Source organism: Leptonychotes weddellii, chromosome 8, assembly GCF_054177405.1.
Source record: "Leptonychotes weddellii isolate Sample4059 chromosome 8, ASM5417740v2, whole genome shotgun sequence".
Lineage (NCBI taxonomy): Eukaryota > Metazoa > Chordata > Mammalia > Carnivora > Phocidae > Leptonychotes > Leptonychotes weddellii.
This window is the reverse complement of record NC_138376.1, coordinates 119,219,803-119,241,321: the sequence shown is the minus strand read 5'-3', so window position 1 is coordinate 119,241,321 and position 21,519 is coordinate 119,219,803. Positions and strand designations below refer to the sequence as shown.

At 42.6% G+C, this 21,519-nt stretch overlaps 1 protein-coding gene across 3 annotated transcripts in view; it reads left to right on the top strand.

Moving 5' to 3' along the window:
• Positions 1-18,637, top strand: part of CNKSR3 (CNKSR family member 3) — a 123,746-nt gene extending 105,109 nt beyond the window's left edge. For 2 of the 3 annotated variants that reach the window (XM_081829181.1, XM_081829182.1), the window contains 8 exons: positions 993-1,112; positions 3,197-3,256; positions 7,463-7,531; positions 7,781-7,927; positions 11,436-11,560; positions 14,156-14,364; positions 14,864-14,953; positions 17,208-18,637. In XM_081829181.1, the coding sequence (XP_081685307.1) occupies positions 993-1,112; positions 3,197-3,256; positions 7,463-7,531; positions 7,781-7,927; positions 11,436-11,560; positions 14,156-14,364; positions 14,864-14,953; positions 17,208-17,506 (1,119 nt within the window). In that variant the 3' untranslated portion in view covers positions 17,507-18,637. Of the gene's footprint in view, positions 1-992; positions 1,113-3,196; positions 3,257-7,462; positions 7,532-7,780; positions 7,928-11,435; positions 11,561-14,155; positions 14,365-14,863; positions 14,954-14,997; positions 15,011-17,207 lie in introns of all 3 variants that reach the window. The other variant, XM_081829184.1, reaches the window with a different exon arrangement.
• Positions 18,638-21,519: the final 2,882 nt, after the last annotated feature.

Below are 21,519 nucleotides of genomic sequence, written 5' to 3'. Positions count from 1 at the left end.
AGTAGATGACTGCATAATCTGGCACATCCAGACAATAGAATATTGTTCAGAATATTCAGAATATTCAGTATTATTCATAAAAAGAAAGGATCTATAAAGCTATGAAAAGATATGGAGGAAACTTAAATGCACCTTACCAAAGGAAGGAAGCCAATCTGAAAAGGCTACATGTTGTAAGATTCTAATTATTTGGTATTCTGGAAGAAGCCAAACCGCAGAGACAGTAAATCAGTGATTGCCAAGGGTTCATTGTGGGGAGGGTGAGAGAGGTGAAGCAGGGGGTTTTTAGGTAGTGAAACTAGTCTGTATGGTACAGCAGTGGTAGATACATGACATTAGGCGTTTGTTGAAACCTGTAGAACTGTACACCACAAAAAGTGAACCCTAATGGAAACTGTGGACTTTCTGTTGATAATAAGGTACCAGTTTTGGTTCCTTGGTTGTAACAGATGTGCCACACTAACGCAAAATGTTTTTTATATCTTGTTCTTATTCGCCGTGTTATAGGTATTATTGGAAATTGTGTTGGGGTGGGGAAGGAAGTCTAGAGAAACTCTGTACTTTATGCTCAGTTTTTCTGTAAACCCAAAATTACTTTAAAAATAAAATCTATTAAAAAAAAGCAGTTAGAGACAAAAAAATTTTTTTTTAACCTTGTGAATGTTTGATATGCACCGAATGTGAGTGATCGCTAAGACACTGTGCAGACGGCTGGGAAGAGGTGATTCTCTTCGACTGCCAAACGGGGGTTTCTGTACAGCGTCTGCTCTTCAGTGGCCGTAATTCTTGGAAGAGCTGCACTCTTTAAACAAAGCCCATTTCCAGTGATTGCAAATATGAAGCCCAAATCCCTTGGCTTCATGGAGTAGCATTATTAAAATGATTGCTGACCGGAGCTGAAGATTGTAGGGAAGTGCCTATCTTTAAAATTCAGCTTGAGATAAACTTGGTTAATGATTGAACCTTTTCTATTTGCCTCTCCCAACCTTGAGGTCAAGGTTTTAAATGGTATCTGTGACAAAACAATACGATCTACTACGGATCCTGTTATGAGCCAGTGTGCGTGTCTGGAGGAGGTTCACTTGCCGGACGTTAAACCTGGGGACGGCCTGGTAAGAATTCTAGAAAGACTTGTTTTCTTTTAAAGATTTCATTTATTTATTTGGAAGAGAGAGAGAGAGATTGAGAGAATGAGTGGGGGGAGGGGCAAAGAGAGAAGCAGAGCCCCTGCAGAGCAGGGAGCCTGATGTGGGACTCGATACCAGGTCCCGGGATCATGACCTGAGCCGAAGGCAGACACTTAACTGACTGAGCCACCCAAGTGCCCGAAACACTTGTTTTCTTTTCAAACAATAACATATCTTAATTTATTAAAGTTTTTTTTTCCTGATTCCTTATTGCTTTACTATGATTCTGAATAGAATTAAATTAGATTGTCTTCCATTATGTAGTTAGGAATTTGCCATCTCGAGCTGCTGATATGTTTTATGTCTTCAAAGTATAAAAATAAATACAGTTTTTGAACTGTGTTCTCATATCTTGAAGGAATTGTCTTAACAGTTTTATTTTAAGACTCAGCCATGTAAGGAGATATAAAACATTTACACAAAGGAAAGATGGTCTCTGGGTACAAAACAGCATCTGCTCTGAAAGTTTATATTAGCACTTAGGATGAATGTGAGAAGAGATGGAGGAACGGCATGATTTCTTTAAAAAGAGTTCAGAGCTGGGTGAGCCCTGTACTGACAGGCCCTGAGCATACAGACAGGTAGCTTCCTGGCTTCCAGCATCTGTGCCTCAATACCTGGATCTGCCGGTACCTCGCCTGCCTAGGGCGTGATTCATTTGCTGAGATTGAAGCGGAGAAACTGTGAGGCCCCTTGAGCTTGAGAGAGCTGGGTTTCCTCATCTGACGGACGCGAACGGTATCATTACTGCCTCACAGAGGTGTCGAGAGTATTAAAGTAGACGAGGAGTGTAGGGCCTCAGCGGCTGGGGGCTGGGTAGGTACTGGTGCTGGCCCTGAGGAGGAGGAGGAGGAGGAGGAGGAAGGCCCAGCGGGTAGGTAGCTGTGGGGACACACGAAGGTAGCCTCTGCTCTCGAGAAAACAAAAATCAACCGAATATCGGTTAAGTTCAGCCTTAGTACGTAGAAATACACGTGTTGAGACGTCTCGGCTTCAGAGTAAATGATGGATTATGGTAGATTAAGCAGGGAAGACTTCTGGAGGTGAGTTTATAGTTATGGCTCAAAGTTAAGGCAGAGAAATGCCCCAAGTGGGCAGAAGTGGACTTGCTGTTTCAGATGGTAAAGTTATATGAGCAAATGCTTTGGAAGGAGGAGCCCCATAGGTCGGGACAAGCAGATTCCTCTGTGAATGAAAGAAACAGGAAAGGAGAGGAATGGGGAGATCCTTGAAGGTGTTAGCATTTGATGAGAGTCTCATTACAGAGAGGTGTAGGTTGCTGACCAGGGCAAGTTCCGGGTCAAAATGATTTCTGAGGAAGATCTATGTTACTGCAAATTTGATACCAGAGCAAGCAACTACTCTTTGCCCAGTCGACTTTTTGCTCTTTTCCCCCCATCTTATAAAAGTTTAATGAAAATTTTTTATATGTGATACATCAAACAGTGGAAATGTTTCCTCCACGGTATGGTATTCACCTGTGAGTTTGTCTTTACGCTTCCCTTAAGATGGAGGGGTGCCTGTTTCTGACGTACGCCCTATGTTGTGTTGCTTAATAATCTTTGCTCATATATCCTGGTCTGGGTTGTTAGTGGCTTAAACAAGTCACCCACGATGACTGCTGATCCCCCATTTGTCTGAATATATTGTGTCACCAGGCAAAGAGATGGTCAGGGGAGAACGGTCCTTGTTTGAAATGCCTCATTCATTCCGCAGGTCTGAGAAGGTATCTTCTGAGTCCCCAGAGTTATGGCAAAATTCTCTGTGCCTGGTACACAAATTATAATACCAGAGAGATCTGGCTCCTGATTTCTTTCATGAGTGTTTCTCTTTGTTAGCTCCCCGTCACTGCTCCTTGGCTCTGGTTTCCCAGTGTTTCAGGAGGCTTAGAAATAAATGAGCGTTGTTCTGAAGGGATTGCCTTTAATGTTTTATAAGATGAAGTCTCCCTGGCGGCTATGTTTGTAAATGTTGGAGTAATGAGTTAATATGTTTGTGACTCACTCTAGGGCATGTACATCAAATCAACCTATGATGGATTGCACGTGATTACTGGAACCACAGAGAACGTAAGTGCGCCTATCCGTTAAATGTAAAAGCTATTATGTGTTTAAACAAATGTGACACACAGTCCTTATACTTTTCGTTCAAACGTGTGCATCGTATTTTATTATCTGCAGTGAGAGCGTGGGTGCTGTTTTGTTTATTTCTGTTGCTAGCATGCTGCTTATCACCAGCTGTTGGAAATTTATTATTTAAATTGTCTTTTATTGCTGTTGTTCACATACCTTGCCCAGTTTTTACCCCCCACCCTTGTTAATTATTCCTTTTGCACCCTGGAAGTGTTAAACCATAAGTCTAAAAACAATGATCTCATTGTGGTTGAAAAAGTACTTTTACAAGAACTGGAATTAGTAGCCATATGTGTAAAATACAGTTTTTTGTTGTTGTTTAATGGAATTTAGATGTATCACCAAAGCAGCTATTTTGGGATTTTTACACAATGTAGATTCTTTTTATAGAGTTGTGTTTTGTCATATTTGGCATGATATTGAAATTTAGTTTTTTTTTTTCTCCCCTGATCTTTTAAATAGAAAAAGCAGGGCTGCTTCTACTGTGAGAGTCTTTGTGCACTGTTAACTTCCTTTTGGAAATGCTGCTCCCTGAAAGGTTTTTCTTGAGCCCCTCAAACATTTTGAATTTGTAAAAAGTAGAGCTAATTGAATGCTTTCTTTTTGCAACCTACAATATGGCTAGTTTTTGATGACATTGATATGAAGCTAAAAATGTTTGAATAGCTTCCTGGATCTGTATGAAAGAAGCATGTGTCTGTGGAACTAATCTGCTATTTAATCAACTAAGACCAGAGGAAATAATTCCTAAAAATAGAAGAAATTTGGTAACTCCTTCTCTAATCTGGTGGAAATACGTGTTGAATTTTAAACTTGAGCTGCTGGGTCTTTTGGTAAAATAAAATGGCATGATCTTTGATGAGGGCTTGTGACACAAGCTTGATTTTTGTAGCAAGAAAGAAATGGCGTTGCTGAAGGCAGTCAGTGAATTTTAAATATGGTGTGCGGTTCTGGCCGAGGAATGAGTGGAAGATGGTGGTGTCTTTAAGACTCCTTCGTCAGGCTACCGTGAAAATGCACTGAGAAACGATAGGAATTTTTACAGCACATCACCTGATAGGCAATAACTGCACGGGAGGTTCTGCTTTTAGGTCAAGGATGGTGCAGAAGAGAAAACACGTAACTCATTACGCGGTTCATCCCTCATTCTTGTCAGATTCTTGAGCATATTTCAGCTCAAGCAGAACGAGGACCACTCAGTGCATTGTTTGGGAGTTGGTTGGATTCAGAGGGACGGTGAAGGTCATTTCAGGTTTTAAAGAGTGGAAGTTTTGAGTCCAGCAATTTAGTAGATTACATTGTTTAACCGCCAGACCTGTGTGGTTGCAGACTCTCACTGGTCTTCTTAAAGCAGTTTTCATCTTGGATAAGCATATAGTTCACCATCCTGTTACTACTAGAAGGCACACAGATTTCTCCTCCTCAAACCAGCCCCCATCCTTTGGTTTTAAGGATGAGAGTTGAATGAGAGATGAAACAAGCTGCTTTTGAATGAAGTGAAATGTCAAATGCAAGGATACATCTCCTAGCATTCCTACCAGACTCAATAAGACTGGATGAGAGGTTCGGGGTTTACCTGGATGTAGTTGATACCATGCAGGATGATACAGAAGCCATCCTAGGGACAGGTGGTTTCCATCTTGTTAAAGAGCAAAAAAGGGAGAACTTATCTTATTCCATCTGGCAATCCATTTGAGAATGCCCCTCATTCTTTTTGATCACTGAGCTTGTGTTCACCGAGTACCTGGAATGTGCTAAACACTTGCTAAATCTTACAGAGGGGGGGTGGGAAGTTAGGTAAGAGCGTACTTCTCAAGGGCTTAATCTGGGTATTTTACCCTAAATGCTGGATATTTTATACTTAAATGGCAGTAGAAAATGCCAGCTGTCAGCTCCGGGACAGCCTTCCAGCTAGCACTTCAGGTTGTTGTGACTTCCGAATCAGAATGTTGGTTAGTTAGTTATGTATGTATGTATGAATGAGAGAGTGTAAGCAGGGGGAGGGGCAGAGGGAGAGGGAGAAGGGAGAATCTCAAGCAGACTCCCCGCTGAGCTAGGAAGCTGATGCGGGGCGAGATCATGACCTGAGCCGAAATCAAGAGTCCATGAGGCACCCAGGCGCTCCCAGAATCAGAATGTTTTAATGGAAGCCTAGTGTGGTGGGTGGTAGTGGATGGAAATCACCCACTGTATTCCCTATATTTATCTTGGACTCCAGGCTGAAGCAATGATAGCAGGTCATCTTAGGCCTCCAATCCATTCTGGGGGGAGGTTACCTGAGAAGTCAGGATCATTCCAAGGTCAGCCTAACAGTATCTAGTGATTCTCTATGACTTCTTTTTTGATGTTGTTCAACACCTTGACAGGATCCCATCCATACTTCTATTCCCCACCTCTGAGATAATGTGGGAATTAGATTAGCCTCTAAAGAATGGACGCATTCTTCTCCAGGTCATCACCCTTCTGCAGAAAACCAGAACAAGCATCATTTTTCAGTAGTCTGGCTCATGGTGAAGATAGGCAAGTCACTGCCCCAGGAAGAATTTTGGTATCAAGCTGTCTCTTTACCAGTGTTCTGCCAAACACATCTCTTAATCACCTGGTAGGACATTTGAGAAATGAATGCTTGAGGATTCCTAAGAAGGAAAGTCAATTCAGGACATTTAGGCTTGGTTTTTAAGATTGCACATCCATAAACAAGAACTTCTTATAGCCTCAGGGTCATCTTTTATAAAGTGAAGCTTACCTTAGATGAATCCCCAGCCAGGAAGATTATCTGGGCTGGACTGATTCTGATCGGAGTTACCAGAATTGGTCTGTAGCTGTGGGTTAAGCATCTGATGCGCAGGGGCAAAAAGGAGCCTAGACACATTCGATTTTTTTCTTTAAGTGCCTCAAGAGAAAGAGATTTGAGGTAGACCATTTCCCTGAGGATGAGTTACCCACAGTGCAGGTCTATCAGGGAAGACACCCCTGGTTGTTATAGTGGCAGGTTAAATGTTTTGAAAAGTAACTCTCACAGTTAACCTGCACCTTGCACTGGGTCTAGATGCATCAGAGGGACTGTTTCTACAGTTTAATGTTGCTTGCTCATTTCTGGTTGAGCCTATCCCAACAGTTGAGCGAGAAGATTCAGCCAAGAATGTCTTGGGTTTGGTTCCTGCCCTCCTGTGTTCAGGGGTGCTGTTTTTTTTTTTTTTTAAAATAACTATAAGTATGTCTGAAGACTCAGCCAGTTACATAAGTTACATAAGTAACTGGCTGAATAAAATAAAATACTCCAGCCTAGATAACAGATTGTAATTTGAAATCAAGGGTTTATCCTTTTCTTCGCTTTTGCTCATAGGAAATACCTTAAACGTAGAGAGTGCTAGTTTCATTAATTGAACAGAATATTGTGTACAAAATTTTGACAGATAGATTATATCTAGATATTTATATGCACACATGTGGAGAGAGAGCTATATATATATATATATATATATATTTATATATGTGCAGATTTGTAGCAAAGTATTATTTGGGGGAATCAGAATCGGGACTTCTGATACTGAAAACACATTTCATTTTCAATTCAACCTGAAAATGACAAAAATTTAAATTCGTTTTCTCTAAAGAAGTACATTTTCTATTGTCACCATCTTTCTATGCTAATAGCATTGTGATAATTCGTAAAACAAGGTTGAGTAGATGAGATTTCGTTTTAATAATTGCTTAAAAGGAGATAGGATGACATTGTTACAGTGATGGTCTTTATGTGTTAAGCAGTTGGTCAGCTTTTACAAGATTAATTATTAATAGGGATCTACATAAGGTATTTTTTAGATGAACCAAAGGGTTTTTTTTTAATCAGTTCATTGTGTCAACAGCGTGTCCCGCTTTTCCTGATGGGTTAGATGGACCCGGCTATTGTAACTGACAGGTGGTCTGGAACAGCCGACCATTCATCAAGTAGGGAACGTGAGTGCCCACCCCCATGCCAGGCTCTGCAGACTGTGTCGTCCTGGGATCGTCTCATAAGTGCACCGTGTAATAGTTTTTGAGAAAATTATATTTCCATTGCTTGTTGTCTGCAGAAGAAAGAAGGAGGAAGAAATAGAAGATTTAAAAAATAAGACTGGTCTCTGTGTTTGTTCCTAATAGTCTCCTGCAGATAGATCTCAGAAGATTCATGCTGGTGATGAAGTCATTCAGGTTAATCAGCAAACTGTGGTGAGTTTGTTCGTTGAGACTTAAGACGTTTAATATTCCCCTCTAGAACTTTTAACTAAATCCAAAGTCATTTTGCTTGAATTTTTTAAATTTGCGATTTCTAGCCAATTTTCCATAGTTTTAGGTAGTGCTAAGATAAACATACTGGTATCTGCTTATTTGCTCACAAATGATTTCCTTGAAATAAATTCATAGATTTGATTTTTGATAATTCACAAGTGAGTCCCTTCTCATTTTCTTTCTCTGAAGGTGGGATGGCAACTAAAAAATCTGGTGAGAAAATTAAGAGAGAATCCTACAGGAGTCGTATTACTGCTTAAGAAGCGCCCCACGGGTTCTTTCAACTTTACCCCTGCTCCCCTGAAAAACCTCCGGTGGAGACCGCCCCTGGTGCAGGTATCCGTTATTGGTTGTAAACCCTTCTGTGCCAGCCACTCATTAACCATGTCGAGGATGGGATTTGTCTCCAGAAAGAACAGTTACCATCTGAAGGTGATTGGTTTCAGGAGTTTGTGTATGCAGAATCATTCTCTAGTTCTACTTCAGTGAAAATACACATTGTAGATTTTGCACTGGCCACGTGTGACTATTTAAATAATTAAAATGAAAAGTCCAGTTCCTCTGCCTCATTAGCCACATTCCAGAGGCTTGGTGGCCTCATGTGGCCAGTGGCTATCGTCATCACTGCAGAAAGTTCCTTCTGGTCCTTTTCCCCTCTCCTGTCAAACACATCGGACGGTACCCAGTTTGAGCACTAACCGTGGAGAGACTAACCCCTGCCTTGGCAGGTGAAGTCCTGCCAAGGCAGGAGTAGGGACGGTGGGAATAATCCACACAGTGGGGAGTGGTATCACCGCATTGTTTAGTTCAGACCTGGCAGCCTTGGGTGATAATCAAAAGCAGACCGACTTACAGTATCGTACTGTATAGTATTGTATAATTCTGTACGAACAGTACACTCCTTTATTGCCTACACCTGGGTGGAGTGTGCTCAGGGACCAAACCCCCTCCTGATACCATGGGTCCTTAGTGTTTATTTCTTAAATCATGAATAAAAAGCAATGACATCTTAATACCCTTTTTAAGATTGAGATTGCAATTTATATGAAACTGCCACATTACTGTTCATCTTCGAATGGAAGGAATGGTAGCCATCTCAGGCTATCAATTTGGACCCGTGGTGATGCATAGAGCATTGGAAATACACCTACATGTGTACCTTAATGGGGGGAGGGTTAAAATAAATAACAGGATATGGAGTAAGGAGGGGCACATAATTAAAATCACTTCTTAAATAATAACTGATTGACACATGATTTAGAAGTCAATTCCTATAAATAATCATCTCTTAAATAATAACAATATCAATCACACTCCAACTGTGATGGGGCAAGTCCAGTGAAAGACTCATGTTAAGAGGTCATTTGGAAGAAGCATGAAAAAGACTCATGGAGCAGCACAGCATAGTGGTTGGGCGGGGGGCTTGGAGTTAAACTTTTCCAGTTCAAATCCCAGCTCTGCCACTTATTAGTTATGGGGCCTCTGATAAAGTATTTAATCTTTCTAAACCTCACTCCTAATTATTAGTATTTACTGTGAGAGAAGGCTGGGCTCCTGGGTGGCTCGGTTGGTTAAGCATCTGCCTTTGGCTTAGGTCATTATCCCAGGGTCCTGGGATCGAACCCCGCATCGGGCTCTCTGCTCAGTGGGGAGTCTACTTCTCTCTCTCCTCCTGCTTTTCCCCCTGCTTGGGCTCTCTCTCTCTCTCACATGCACACACACACACTCTCTCTCTCTCTCTCAAATAGATAAATAAAATCTTAAAAGTAAAGGCTTTGGGCCAAGGGATGAGGAAGGCAAGCAAGGCAGGAGTGAAATGTGACTGTGAACCTGGCTGGTGATACCAGTGACAGAAATTAGAGAGTCAGGGACGGCAGAGACGGTGGGTCTTTTGAGCATCATTGAGTTTGAAGTGAGGGAGGAAGATTCAGTGGCTGTGTTGTTCAGGTGGTAAGTGAAAGTTATTTTTAAGTACAGGCTAGAGTTAGTCCCTTCACCTCTGGAAATTCACTTAAGAAGGACATGCTTCCCTCCTCTCTGGCTTTGTCCACCTTCCTGCCAAGTCCCACTAACTGTGTAGTTTTGGGGAGCAGATGATGGTGAGGGAGGAGACACCTCATTTTGCTTCTGACCAAGGGAGAGAACCACCATCACAACTGAGAGGCCATTTTTTTAGCTTAGCTACCAAGTGTTCTCACGATGCATCCAGGATATTTTCAGAATATAAACTCTGGAGCACCAACACTGCCTGGGCATTGCTGTGTGTCATTCTCCAGGCTTCAAGCCTGGGCACCCACCTCTTGTGGGAGGGAGCTTCTTTCCTTCTTGTCAACACCATTAATGTGGCCTGTCCCTGAGAAGGTGCCACCATCCTGGTGAACGGGAGATCTTTTACAGCCGCCATCATCAGTGTTGGAGTCTTTGGAGAGCGCTTACTCTGTGCCAGTGCCGTACTTTACTTCTGTTAGCACTTGCGGAGGGCCTCCCTCCCGGCCCCGTGTTTTCAGACATTGTTCAAGGTTGGTGGATTGAGGTGTTGGTCAGTTCCGTACTGAGTAGAGTGGACTGTGTTAGTGGCCGACATCCAGGTTGTAGGGATGATGTCACGGGAGACTAAAGACTAAGCCCCCATTTCTCTTGAGCCTGGGGGTCTCCCCCTAAAACAGTACATTCCAGTCCTTAAAATCTAGCTCATGGTCTCATTTCGGGGGGGCCTTTGGGGTCTTTGATCACCATCCAGGCTGGATAGGGTTTGAGGTGCCAGGGGCCAGGCACAGTTCTCATGTCCCCCCCCCCACCCCCAACTGGCCATCACCAGACGTCTCCATGCCTCAACTCTGGGATTTCCTCACGATTCCTTTACCCACCAGAAAGTGTGTCATCATTGTTCGTCTATAGAAGAGATAAGATTTGAAGGTCTCACACAAGATTTTTAAAAATAGATCCTTTGAGCCCAATAACATAATTAAGCTGTAAGGACTTTAAACTTTTAAAGTTAACTTGTATGGATGTGTGTATTATATATAATACTAAATTAAATAGCATAAGGTTGTGTACTTACTATGTGACAAGCAGTGTGCTAAGCCTGTGACATGTGTCACTTAATTCACCCTTCGTGGGTGCTCTTCTTGTCCCCACTTATGCCCATCTTATAGATGAGGCACAGAGAAGTTAAGTGGTTTGCTCAGAGATACACAGCTAATGAGAGCTATAGCCAGGCTAGCCCCGGGACGGAGTCCCAAGCCCATGCTCCTAGTCCATGATGGCATCGTTAGTGACTTGTACGAACTAACTCGTTCAGTCTGCGCTGTAGCCCTATCAAGAGGTACTATCAGGATGGCTGTTTTTTGAGGATGAAACTGAGGGACGGGTATTTCAGTGATTTGCTCAGAGCTAGAATTCTAACCTGGCTCCCAAGCCTCTACCTTTTTTTTAAAGATTTATTTACTTGAGAGAGAGTGCACAGGCACACACAGGTGAGTGGGGAAGAGGGGCAGAGGGAGAGAATCTTTCAAGCAGACTCCATGCTGAGCACAGAGCCTGATGAGGGGCTCGATCCCACAACCCATGCGATCATGATTTGAGCCGAAACCAAGAGTCAGACACCCAACTGACTGAGCCACCCAGGCGCCTTCCACCCCCTACCCCCAAGCCTCTACTTCTTCCTGTGCATCTAGTTTTCTGGAACTCCCAATTAATTCTGAGTGTCTCAAAGACTACAAACTGAATTGTTGCTAATAGTTGTAAACACACAAATGACCTCGGCCCTCAGTGTTGGCTTTGGGGAAGGAGAGTTGCCCACGAATAATCTCACCTCTACCCTTTGCACTGGCTTCCATTTCAGACCTCACCTCCACCCACGACAACCCAGTCCCCTGAAAGCACTATGGATACCTCGCTGAAGAAGGAGAAGCCAGCCATCCTGGATCTTTATATCCCTCCTCCACCAGCCGTTCCCTACTCCCCCCGGTACGTCAGTGTCCGTTCATAGTGTACATGCCTGTCTGCTGTGCGTGAAGATTCTGAGTGGAGGTGTGAAAGCCAGGAGGATTTCGAGGGCAGGAGTTGATGAACTCCAGGGTGACAGGGCTGAGTCTTGACATTGCAGTTGTTTTAAAAAGTGTCATCCTGGGAGTAGTAGGGGTGGGAGGAATGGGTGGAGGGGGTCACAAGGTCCAGACTTCCAGTTACAAGATAAAGAAGTTGTGGGATGTCACGTACAGCACGGTGATTATAGTTAACAATATTGTATTTTATAGTTGCAAGTTGCAGGGAGAGATTTTAAAAGTTCTCATCACAAGAATAAAAGAATTTGTAACTGTGAGGTGATGGATGTTAACTAGACTTTTTGCGGTGATCATTTTGCAATATATACACATACCAAGTCATTATGTTGTATACCTAAAACAAATACAGTGTTATATGCCAATTATATCTCACTAAAACTGGGGTGGGGGGACATGTGTGATCCTTTAGGGGGAAGTGTAGGGATGGATCTAGGTTTCATGGGTCTTGAAACTATGTAGTTTGGTGGGGAGGGGACTCTACGTAAAGAAAGCATGTGCTCTTGGGAATGCATTGTTTTAGTTCCTCCCAGAACATCAGAAGGGGGTGCTTGGGGGTCCCTGAAGCTGAAGTTTGATTCCACATAAGGTAAAAATCATCTCTGGGGAGGAAGATAATAAATTTTCTTATACGGCAGGTTAAAGTTACAGCTTTATTTTATGGGGAGAGTTGTGTTCTTCATAGGACTTGAAAAATGTGAATGGAGGTGTGATACTCTGTATTTGTGCATGCGTGTGTGTGTGTGTGTCTATTAGAAATTCTAATGGAATAAATTCTTAATTGGTACATGGTATAACGAGGCTAGTCATATTAGCTGTTCCGCAGGGGATTATTTAGGTGTGAAATATAGGCTTATTTATATCAGTTTACCCATTTACAGAGAATTTGGCTCATTTATTCGACATACATTTAGTGAGTGTGGGGCCTGAATCACCATCTTAAACAAAACAGATGCAGTTCTTACCCCCAGAGAACTGCCAGTGTCTTAGTCAACTATCCAAAAATAAGTTGAGAAAATACATCATTATGCTATGATATTTCGTAAGAAACAGTTCGGGCTGAACTTAACAGTGATACTTTACTTTATATTGGGAGTTTTTTGTTGGTTGTTTTTTGTTTCAAGCTGAGTATTTGATTCTGTCCTGTTTCTTCCCTGGGCGCAAGGAAGAATGAACATCATTTTCCTCTCCCTGGCTTTGGGCTGCCCAGAACTTAGTACAGCACATAGAGAACTTACCGTAGCTGGTCAGAGGCATCCTGGTTGGTAGATGGGACCCTTGCCTGTCTTCACAGACCAGAGTCATGTGGTCACAGGATCTTAAATGTGTTTAAAGTGACAAGTAGTTGCCTTTGCACACGGAGAACACAGTTTCACTGACGACCAGTGTGTGGGTTGTTCTGTAAGAAACCAGGAGGCCACTCCCAGACTCCCAACTCTGAATGTTCTTGTCTGGGTCTCAGTGAAGGGTCACAGAGCAGTGGCAGGAAAAAGGGTATCTACATAGTAGAGGGGAAAGGGAACTGGAGCTTTTAATCTACTCGGGGGAAGCACATGCGCACATAAGACATATGCGCACGTGCATACACACACACACCTACACACCATTAGTGAAGAATATCTTCTGAGGAATGAAACACGCAAATGGTGATGGAGAACAAGAGGTGAGTCTTGAGAGCTTTGTGAATGGGGAAGTTGTATGCCAGGTTTAAAAGTATAGAAGGAGATGGATTCATAGAAGGAAAAGGGGGCGCACAGGCAGGGGGTTCACTGGGAATACCAAGCAGGCAAAGCTGACCTTCAGATTGTTTTTGTACTCAGGTGATGTTGTAGTTTGTCTAGTAGTTTTTGCAATGATCACCTAAGAGAATTTTCTAAATGCAAAAAAATTTAACTAGCTGGTAACTTGGACTCAACTCAAATTAATTTTAAGTTTTATAAAAGCTGACATTTAGAAAGAATTAAGTTGGAGTCATTAATCCAACATTTGCCAGTTTCTGTACGGAGTTCAGAAAACAGACACTCTCCATGGGTATGATAAAGGCGCCTTTGTATTTTTTGACATAATTTTCAAACCTAACAACTCCATTACACATCCTGTCTTTGCTGGATCTTGGCCAAGATACTACTTGGGGCATCAGAAAAATGGCTCAATCATACCTTAACTTGTGATTTCTGTAATAAATAGGAGATTCAGATATAGAATAGAAGTACAGGGAACCAGAGCCGTCTTTTCAAAGCTATATTTATACTCTTTAAACATATCTGAAAAAAAAAAGTCATTTTCTTTTATTTAGTAGGATCATGCTATTTACTCTTACCTAATAGGATTTCTGTGTATCGGAGGGGTAACAGAGATAAAAAACGAATGCTTTTTTTACTCCAGTGGAAAGGAGGATTCAAATTTTCTTATGTGTGTTTGCTGGAGGAAGTCTGTCCTGTAATTCTTCTGTAGGAGAGGATCTTTGTAAGCAACTTAATTATTGCCCACTGTCTTCCAGGAATGAGAACGGGAGTTTTCTTTATGGAGGCCTCAGTAAATGTAAACAGCCATTGCCTGGTCCTAAGGGTTCCGAGTCGCCAAATTCCTTCCTGGACCAGGAGAGCCGAAGACGGAGATTTACCATTGCTGATTCTGATCAGTTGCCTGGGTATTCGGTGGAAACCAATATTCTGCCCACAAAAATGAGAGAGAAAACACCATCTTATGGTACATTTCTGAGTGTTTGTTTTGTTCTGCCATTTGTTTTTCCTTCCCTCCCCCACCCTCTTCCCTATTTGGAACTGTTGGATGAATTTGGCAGACTTCAAGGGTAATCTGAGGAAAACATAAACCTCAATGAAATTCTAAGTATGAGACCTTTATTCATCTCTCTAAAGCGAAGTCTTGTTGAATCATTACTCTCTGCCTGGCATCAAAGCCCAGTGGAGTGAGATCATGTTACAGTTTTAACTTGCAGCGCCTGGGTTTTGGCTTGGAGTGGCTTTGCTCTGTAGATACACAGACTTCAGGTCAGCCGGCCTCTGTCCTCATTGCTTGCCATGGAAATGGGATGCTTTAAAATACTTTTCTTAGTTTACAGTAATGTTATTACTTATGGTTAAGTGAGTGTGATATGGGGGAGTCTTAAGTTATAAACAAAAGGAAAGATTCTCTAAGGTCCAGAAACTCTTGTCAACTTGTCGCGTTCCTTCCCCTCCCTTTGAAGGCAAGCCCCGGCCTTTGTCCATGCCTGCGGATGGGAGCTGGATGGGGATAGTGGACCCTTTTGCCAGACCTCGAGGTCATGGGAGAAAGGGTAAGTTTAAGCAAACTAAAAATACACCAAACCGGAGTCAAAAGAGCCATGGCCCTTGTTTCAACCCTATTCCTATTGTGCTGTAATAACCAGATAGAGGACCCCAGCCTGAGACCTGTCTTCTCATCTGTAAAATCGGAGTTGCTGAATCTCTGAGGCCCTACCTGTTTCTGGAATGGCAGAATTATATTATCCTAGTTAGTGACTGAATCTCCTCATTAGCATCATGTGCTTTAAAAAGGTTGTGGGGGCACCTGGGTGGCTCAGTTGGTTAAGCCTCTGACTCTTCATTTCAGCTCAGGTCATGATCTCAGGGTTCTGGGATCGAGCCCTACATCAGGCTCCCTGTTCATCGGGGAGTGTGCTTCTTCCTTTCACTCTCCCTCTGCACGCTCTCTCTCTCTCAAATAAATAAATAAATAAAATCTTAAAAAAGAAAAGGAAGAAGAAAAAAGTTCTGGAGGCTCAACTTCCAAAGTGATCAACCCCTCACATCTCCCTGGGCCTTGGTAAAGTTCCTCCCTTAGGAACCCAAATCACCTGGATTATAATAAAGTGGAAAAGGGAGAAGATGTCTGTGTAAGGTCCAGGATACCCTTAATTGGCATGTGAAAATCTGTGGAGCAGTCAGCAGGTGGCAGGGCTGTCCTTTGTTTAGATTTAGAAGCATCAACATCTTCATTGCTAGTCTCTTAGGATTTTAATCCCCGATTTAGCCTTTTTATTTCCTTTTAGTATTGAGAGGTCGGAGTGGGAGGTGGGGAGTGTTAAGTCTGGAAGTGGAGACATACTTGACCTCCTATCTCACCATATTTCCATTGTAGGATCATTTTAGAATGAAAAGGTGTCTGTCTGCATGATGGGCACTTAAAAAAAAAAAAAAGCTTTCTTGAGAGAGGACTCACATACCATAAATCTGCTCACCCCATCAAAGTGTACAATTCAGAGGTTTTTAATACATTCATAGAGTTGTGTGTCCATCAGCACTGTCTAATTCCAGCGTATTTTATCACTTCAGAAAGAAACCCCTGCAGGCAGTCATTCCTCATTGCCTCATCCCTCAGCTCCTGGCAACCACTAATCTACTTTTTGTCTCTCTGGATTTTTGTACTCTCAGTGTTTCCTATAAGTAGACTCTTACAATATGTGGTTCCTTGACGATGGGCACTTCTTAAAAGTAACTACCCCTTTGATTACAAAAGCAAAACAAGTACACTGAAAAACATCTAGAAGACTCGAGAAAATAAAACACCTGTAATCTGCTTTCCCAACCTAGAAATAATCACTCTGAATGTTTTTTGGTTTTTTCCAACTTAGAAAAAACTGTGCAAAATGGAAGAACTAGATGTTTGACAATACTGTGAAAAGTGACTGTTTTTCAACACATGTATGTTTTCTGTAATAACTGCATTAGGAATCCGTCTTAGGGCTGTAGCATGTACTTACTTATTCAGGCTGCTGCTGAACGCTTAGTTTGTGCACTCTCCCCACCCCCCATTGTAAGTAGTGCTGCGCTAAGCATCTTGTACCTAGATCTTCATACACTTTTCGGAGTGGAATTTCTGGGTCGAAAGAATGCTACACGTTGCCAAAGTGCCCTGCATTTCAGGTTTCCATTCAGTTTCTTACCCCCCGCCCCCCACTCTCATCCCAGGAGCTGTCTACTGGCATTTAGGCTGGGACCGTTCTTCCTTGTTTGGAAATGTCTTAAGTGTGGCAGAACATGAAAATCTTTCAACCCTGTCCATTAAAGGTGAATAATAGTGCCTGCCCTTCATTGAGGGTGACAACCCGAGGCTCCCCCACCTTTTCAAATGCTCTTCAGGAGATGCTTCAGGGTAAGAACCACTGTTCTAGAAGCATGTGCTACATGCTACAGGCATTGAACAAGAACAGATGGGGAAGGAGTGATAGACACAGCTTTTTCGCTTTTTTTTTTTTAATTTCGAGTGAAATTATGAAAATTCTTACACTGGTAAAGAAGTGTGGGCTCCCTGATTCTGCTCTGCCCTTGTGTTGCCTCTCAGGTGTAAAAGCAGACTAACTGATGGACTCCTTCCATTTCTACTTTCTAAACATCCCGTGGGGTGGGCCTGGCTGTCTTGGAGGCTTCGCAGCCCACCCCTGGGAGGAGGGCAGGGTCAGGTGCCCACCTCGAGGGCATCAGAAGTCTCAGCAGGCTGCCGGCCCAGCTGGACAGGGCTGCTCAGTAGATGGTTATTTTAATGGACTTGTGGGCTTTGTCTGAAAACAGGTGAGGACGCCCTCTGCCGGTATTTCAGTAATGAGCGGATCCCTCCCATCATCGAAGAAAGCTCCTCTCCCCCGTACCGGTTCTCACGGCCCCCAGCGGAGAGGCAGCTGGTCCGCGGCGCAGACTACGTCCGGGGGAGCAGGTGCTACATCAGTTCGGATCTCCACAGCAGCGCCACGATTCCGTTCCAGGAGGAAGGGGCCCGAAAGAAGCCGGTCTCCTCGGCGGCCAAGTCCTCCTCTACAGAACCGTCCCTGCTGGTCAGCTGGTTTACTCGCCTCAAACTGTTGACTCACTGAGCCCCGCCCTCCCGGGACTCTTCCCCGTCTCCCGCTCGCAAGTGCCTTGCTTCCTCAGTTGACAACCTGTTCTGGTTTTCATCCACAGTATTATGTAGTGACCTTATGCAATTTCATTGTTTGTTTTCTTTTGGAAGTCGTAGACTGCCCTTCTCGGCATTTTGAAGTAATTGGATGGGAACAAATCCGGAGGATCTTAGGTGTTGCCTTGTGGAGGCCGAAGGAGAGAAATGAGTCCGCTTTTCTTGCTTCCTTATGGTCGGAACACGGAGACACGCTGTAAACTGGGGCCTGGACCAGGAATGTTGTGGCCATGATGAGGAACTGGGCCATCGTTGGTGCTGGGGGTGGGGCTGAAGTTGGTGTCCATTGTCACAGAGATGTGTTGGTTTGTGGTCCAGCTTCTTCACCTGAAAGAGCCAGTGGGGAAAACATTTTTGTTTTGATTTTTCAAGCTACATACCATATTTGTAAGTGTAGCAGCCTTGACTTTGAAATAACATGTGGCATGCATTTCATGCTGTTTCAAAGAAGTGGTTTAAGTAAGTGTAGGCCTGTTACACTTGGCTATTCCCTTTTCGTAACAATCTCAGTATGTAGGTCAGTTAATACAGAAACACATGAACACATTTAGATAGGGCTTATTACACACAGTGAAGTTTATGGTTATTTGTGAGGGGTGTCGTTGTTATATATTATTGTCTTTAAGGGAAAAGAAGCTATAAGATTTGCTGACAGCCAAAGTATCATTCAGAACAATGAAGCAACAATATTTAGGTTTACGAGAGATACATCAGTTTGCATTTTGACTGTGTAACGTCTGTCTTCCAGAAAAAAACAAAACAAAACAGGCAGTTCTTCAAAATTGTATATATTTTGCTAAATAGAAATCTCTTGGAAAGTCTCATGGTCACTAATTTTCAACTAGCATCAGGTATTTTGGAAAAGTGTGTCAGGATATTAACTCTTGTTAAAACTGAATGTATGATATTTTGTTAGAACAGAAAAGTACTATCTTGTTAATTTAAGTGTTTTAAATATAGTTGTATATTTTTCTTACTCGTAGTCACATGTAACTGGAATACTTCTGTTTTGTGTCCTACGTGAAGCTAATGAAAACGAGTGGTTCAAGGTGTTTTCTGATTTACAAGTGACCACCACGGCCGCTGCCACTGTGGGCCCTATTGTTAAAAAACAAAATAAACCCTCCCAAGCATTTTGGGATGTTATGGATCAGAAGTGGGGGTGTTGAGGAAGCACGGTACAGTAACATTACATCTGGGGACTTTTCCGAGGTATTTTCCTAGGCAGAGCTGGTATCCCCTACTCAACACCCTCCCCCGCCACACACACCCCTGAAATGGTTTACTTTGCTCAAGTGCCTGAAATTTAACGAATTAGAGCTTCCCTGGATTTAGTAAACATCTTCCTTTTTAAGCGAGGGGATTGAATTCAGTCAGGCTCTTCCCGTCAGCCTCTGAGGGAGCTGCAGCTGAAGGATAGAAGAGGCATGGAATGCGTGATTCATTGGGTGCTTCAAACACAATGTAAGGGCAGAGCACGGGGTGGGGAGGTCTGGTAACAGGGCTCTGGAGACTAGCATGGAAGCCCTGGAAAAGGAGGGGCACCAGCCTTGGCCCATTTTGAGCTGAGCTGGCTTTATGCCCAGAAAAGGGGATGCCAACACTTTCTCTCTGTCCCTGGATTTGGGAGGATTCTTAGTGCTGTGGTTCAGCTGAGTAATGAGTTAAGTAGCGTTGGAGGTCTTAGCTGGAGGTTGGCCCCTAATCTGTGGAGAAAATGCAACTTGTGATCAGATGACCATCCTCAAAAGGCATTTTCGGGTGTCAGTCTTAACTACAGGCAGTACCCAACTTAAATTACCGTACCAGATCGGTGTTTTGCGACTTTGTTCCCTCAAGCCCTAATAGAAGACCAGAGAAATTTCTGGGTCCTCTACCTTCATTCAGTCAGATGCCGCAGCTTCATCTGTATTTTTATTTGGGGCTTTCTCCTGAATTGTGTTTGAGAAATATATCCCTGCTAAGAAAAAAAAATTTTTTTGTATATAGCTGTACCATTGAGATATATAAACAATAGTTTAATACTAATTTCTTAGCCATAAATGGAAGCCACTTGCCTCCATAGTAATCCAGGTTTATGGTGGGCGTGTGGAATGATACTTTTTGACATGAAACTTTAAAATAGTGATTTTTCCTTTAACCCTACCAGACCCAGCTCAGCACCCACCCCTTTTTATCATAAATATTTTGCAACATAGCTACAATCATCAGCTAAGAATCATGGATGATAAAACCTATCCTCACACATAAAAGCATCACCCGCATTTCCTTTTACGATTCCAAAATGAAATTCATCGGTAATATAACCAACTTCTATACACATGCATCAATTTGATGTCCTAAATGACATATAAACAAATGTATAAATATTTTATAGTGAAAATTATTTTCCTATGTAATATTCTAGCATGGTTATATTATACAACGTATTGAAATAATGAAACAAGGCCCATACTTGCACCTGCAGATAAAATCGCCACAAATGTGGCAGCTACAAATGGAGACTAGTACAGGTGTGTTCTGTTGGCAACTCAATGCCAGGAGCAGACTGATGGGAGTGACACGATTTTCTAAAACGTGGCCAATTGTTGACAAAGTTGTAGACAAAACAAAAGTCTGTGAGAGCTAACACCCACCTAGTGCTTACTGGGTGCCTGCCATTGTTCTAAATACTTACCCAACAACTTTATGAGGTGAGTGTCCCTGTTCCTCCCATTTTACAAGTGAGGGAGTTAACCGAGGGTAGAGAGCTGGTAACAGCAGAGCTGGGATTAGAAGCGAAGCAATTTAGCTCCGCCCTCCTTGTTTATAATCACTTTACTGTACAGACTTCTCCCAATTTGGGGAATGATTGCATTCCTGAAAATTCCAACACCTCTTAAAACTGGACTGAAAATTTCCCTGTGTGTATACAGATAAAATGAGATTACAGACTCAGATAATGCTGAACCGGGTTTCCATCCACATTAGTACTTGGTGGTGCAGTTGAATGCTGTACTGATGGGGGACAGTTTTTGGTTGTAAGGGATCTAACCAGTGGGGCTCATGTAGCACCCAAGCCCCACCTGTTGACCAGTAGTGGCCCTCCCCATCATTGGCACCTCACATTTCCAAAACTGCCACTAGGACGATACACCATCCTTTTGAGAACAAGTGATTTAAAAGAAATCCTGTCATCATCATCATCAAGTGTGATTCAGTCTTCATGCTATATTCTTGCCCATCGTCTATCTCTGCTTCTTTCTCCTTGCTTCTCTACCCACCAAACCTGAAGTTCTAGAATCAGTTTATGGGGTATTTTGTTTTTCTTTTCCTCCCCCGAAAGCCAAGCAGTTGTTGCTGCCTCTGGCCCAAAGACCATGAATGTTACCGAGTTTCAGTTTGTTGGCCCTCAGAAAACCCTGAGGTATTTACACATAATTTTATCCCTTGAAGAGCTTAAGTAAATTTCTGTTTGACATCTGAATATTATCATCAAAGAATAAAAGGCATGGAGCTTTTTTTGCCACCATAGGCATAAATGGGATGGCCTCATTTGCAGGTCTCCATGTGTCTGTGACTAGTCTTTATGGACAAGGGGTTCACATTTTGCTCCCACCCTTGTGATAGAGACCCTGCATCATTTCTTTTGGGTTGAGACTACAACAAACCACTACCTTGGAGATTATATGGAAGGTGGATTTTTTTTTATACATTCATGCTAGTCACCTGAAGGTGAGTATTTAAAAATCTGTTGATTAAAAACTGGCTTAAATAGTACACAAAAACTGTCCTTTCTGATGTTTCTTCAAATGGTTGGAAGGTCTTGGCATGATGAATCCAACCTAGTGGGATCATAGTATGTGGTTGGGGATACCTCGAGAGACTTAAAAAAAAAAAAGATTTTATAACCTGTAGGATATGAAATCAGAAAAAAATAGTCATCTTCTT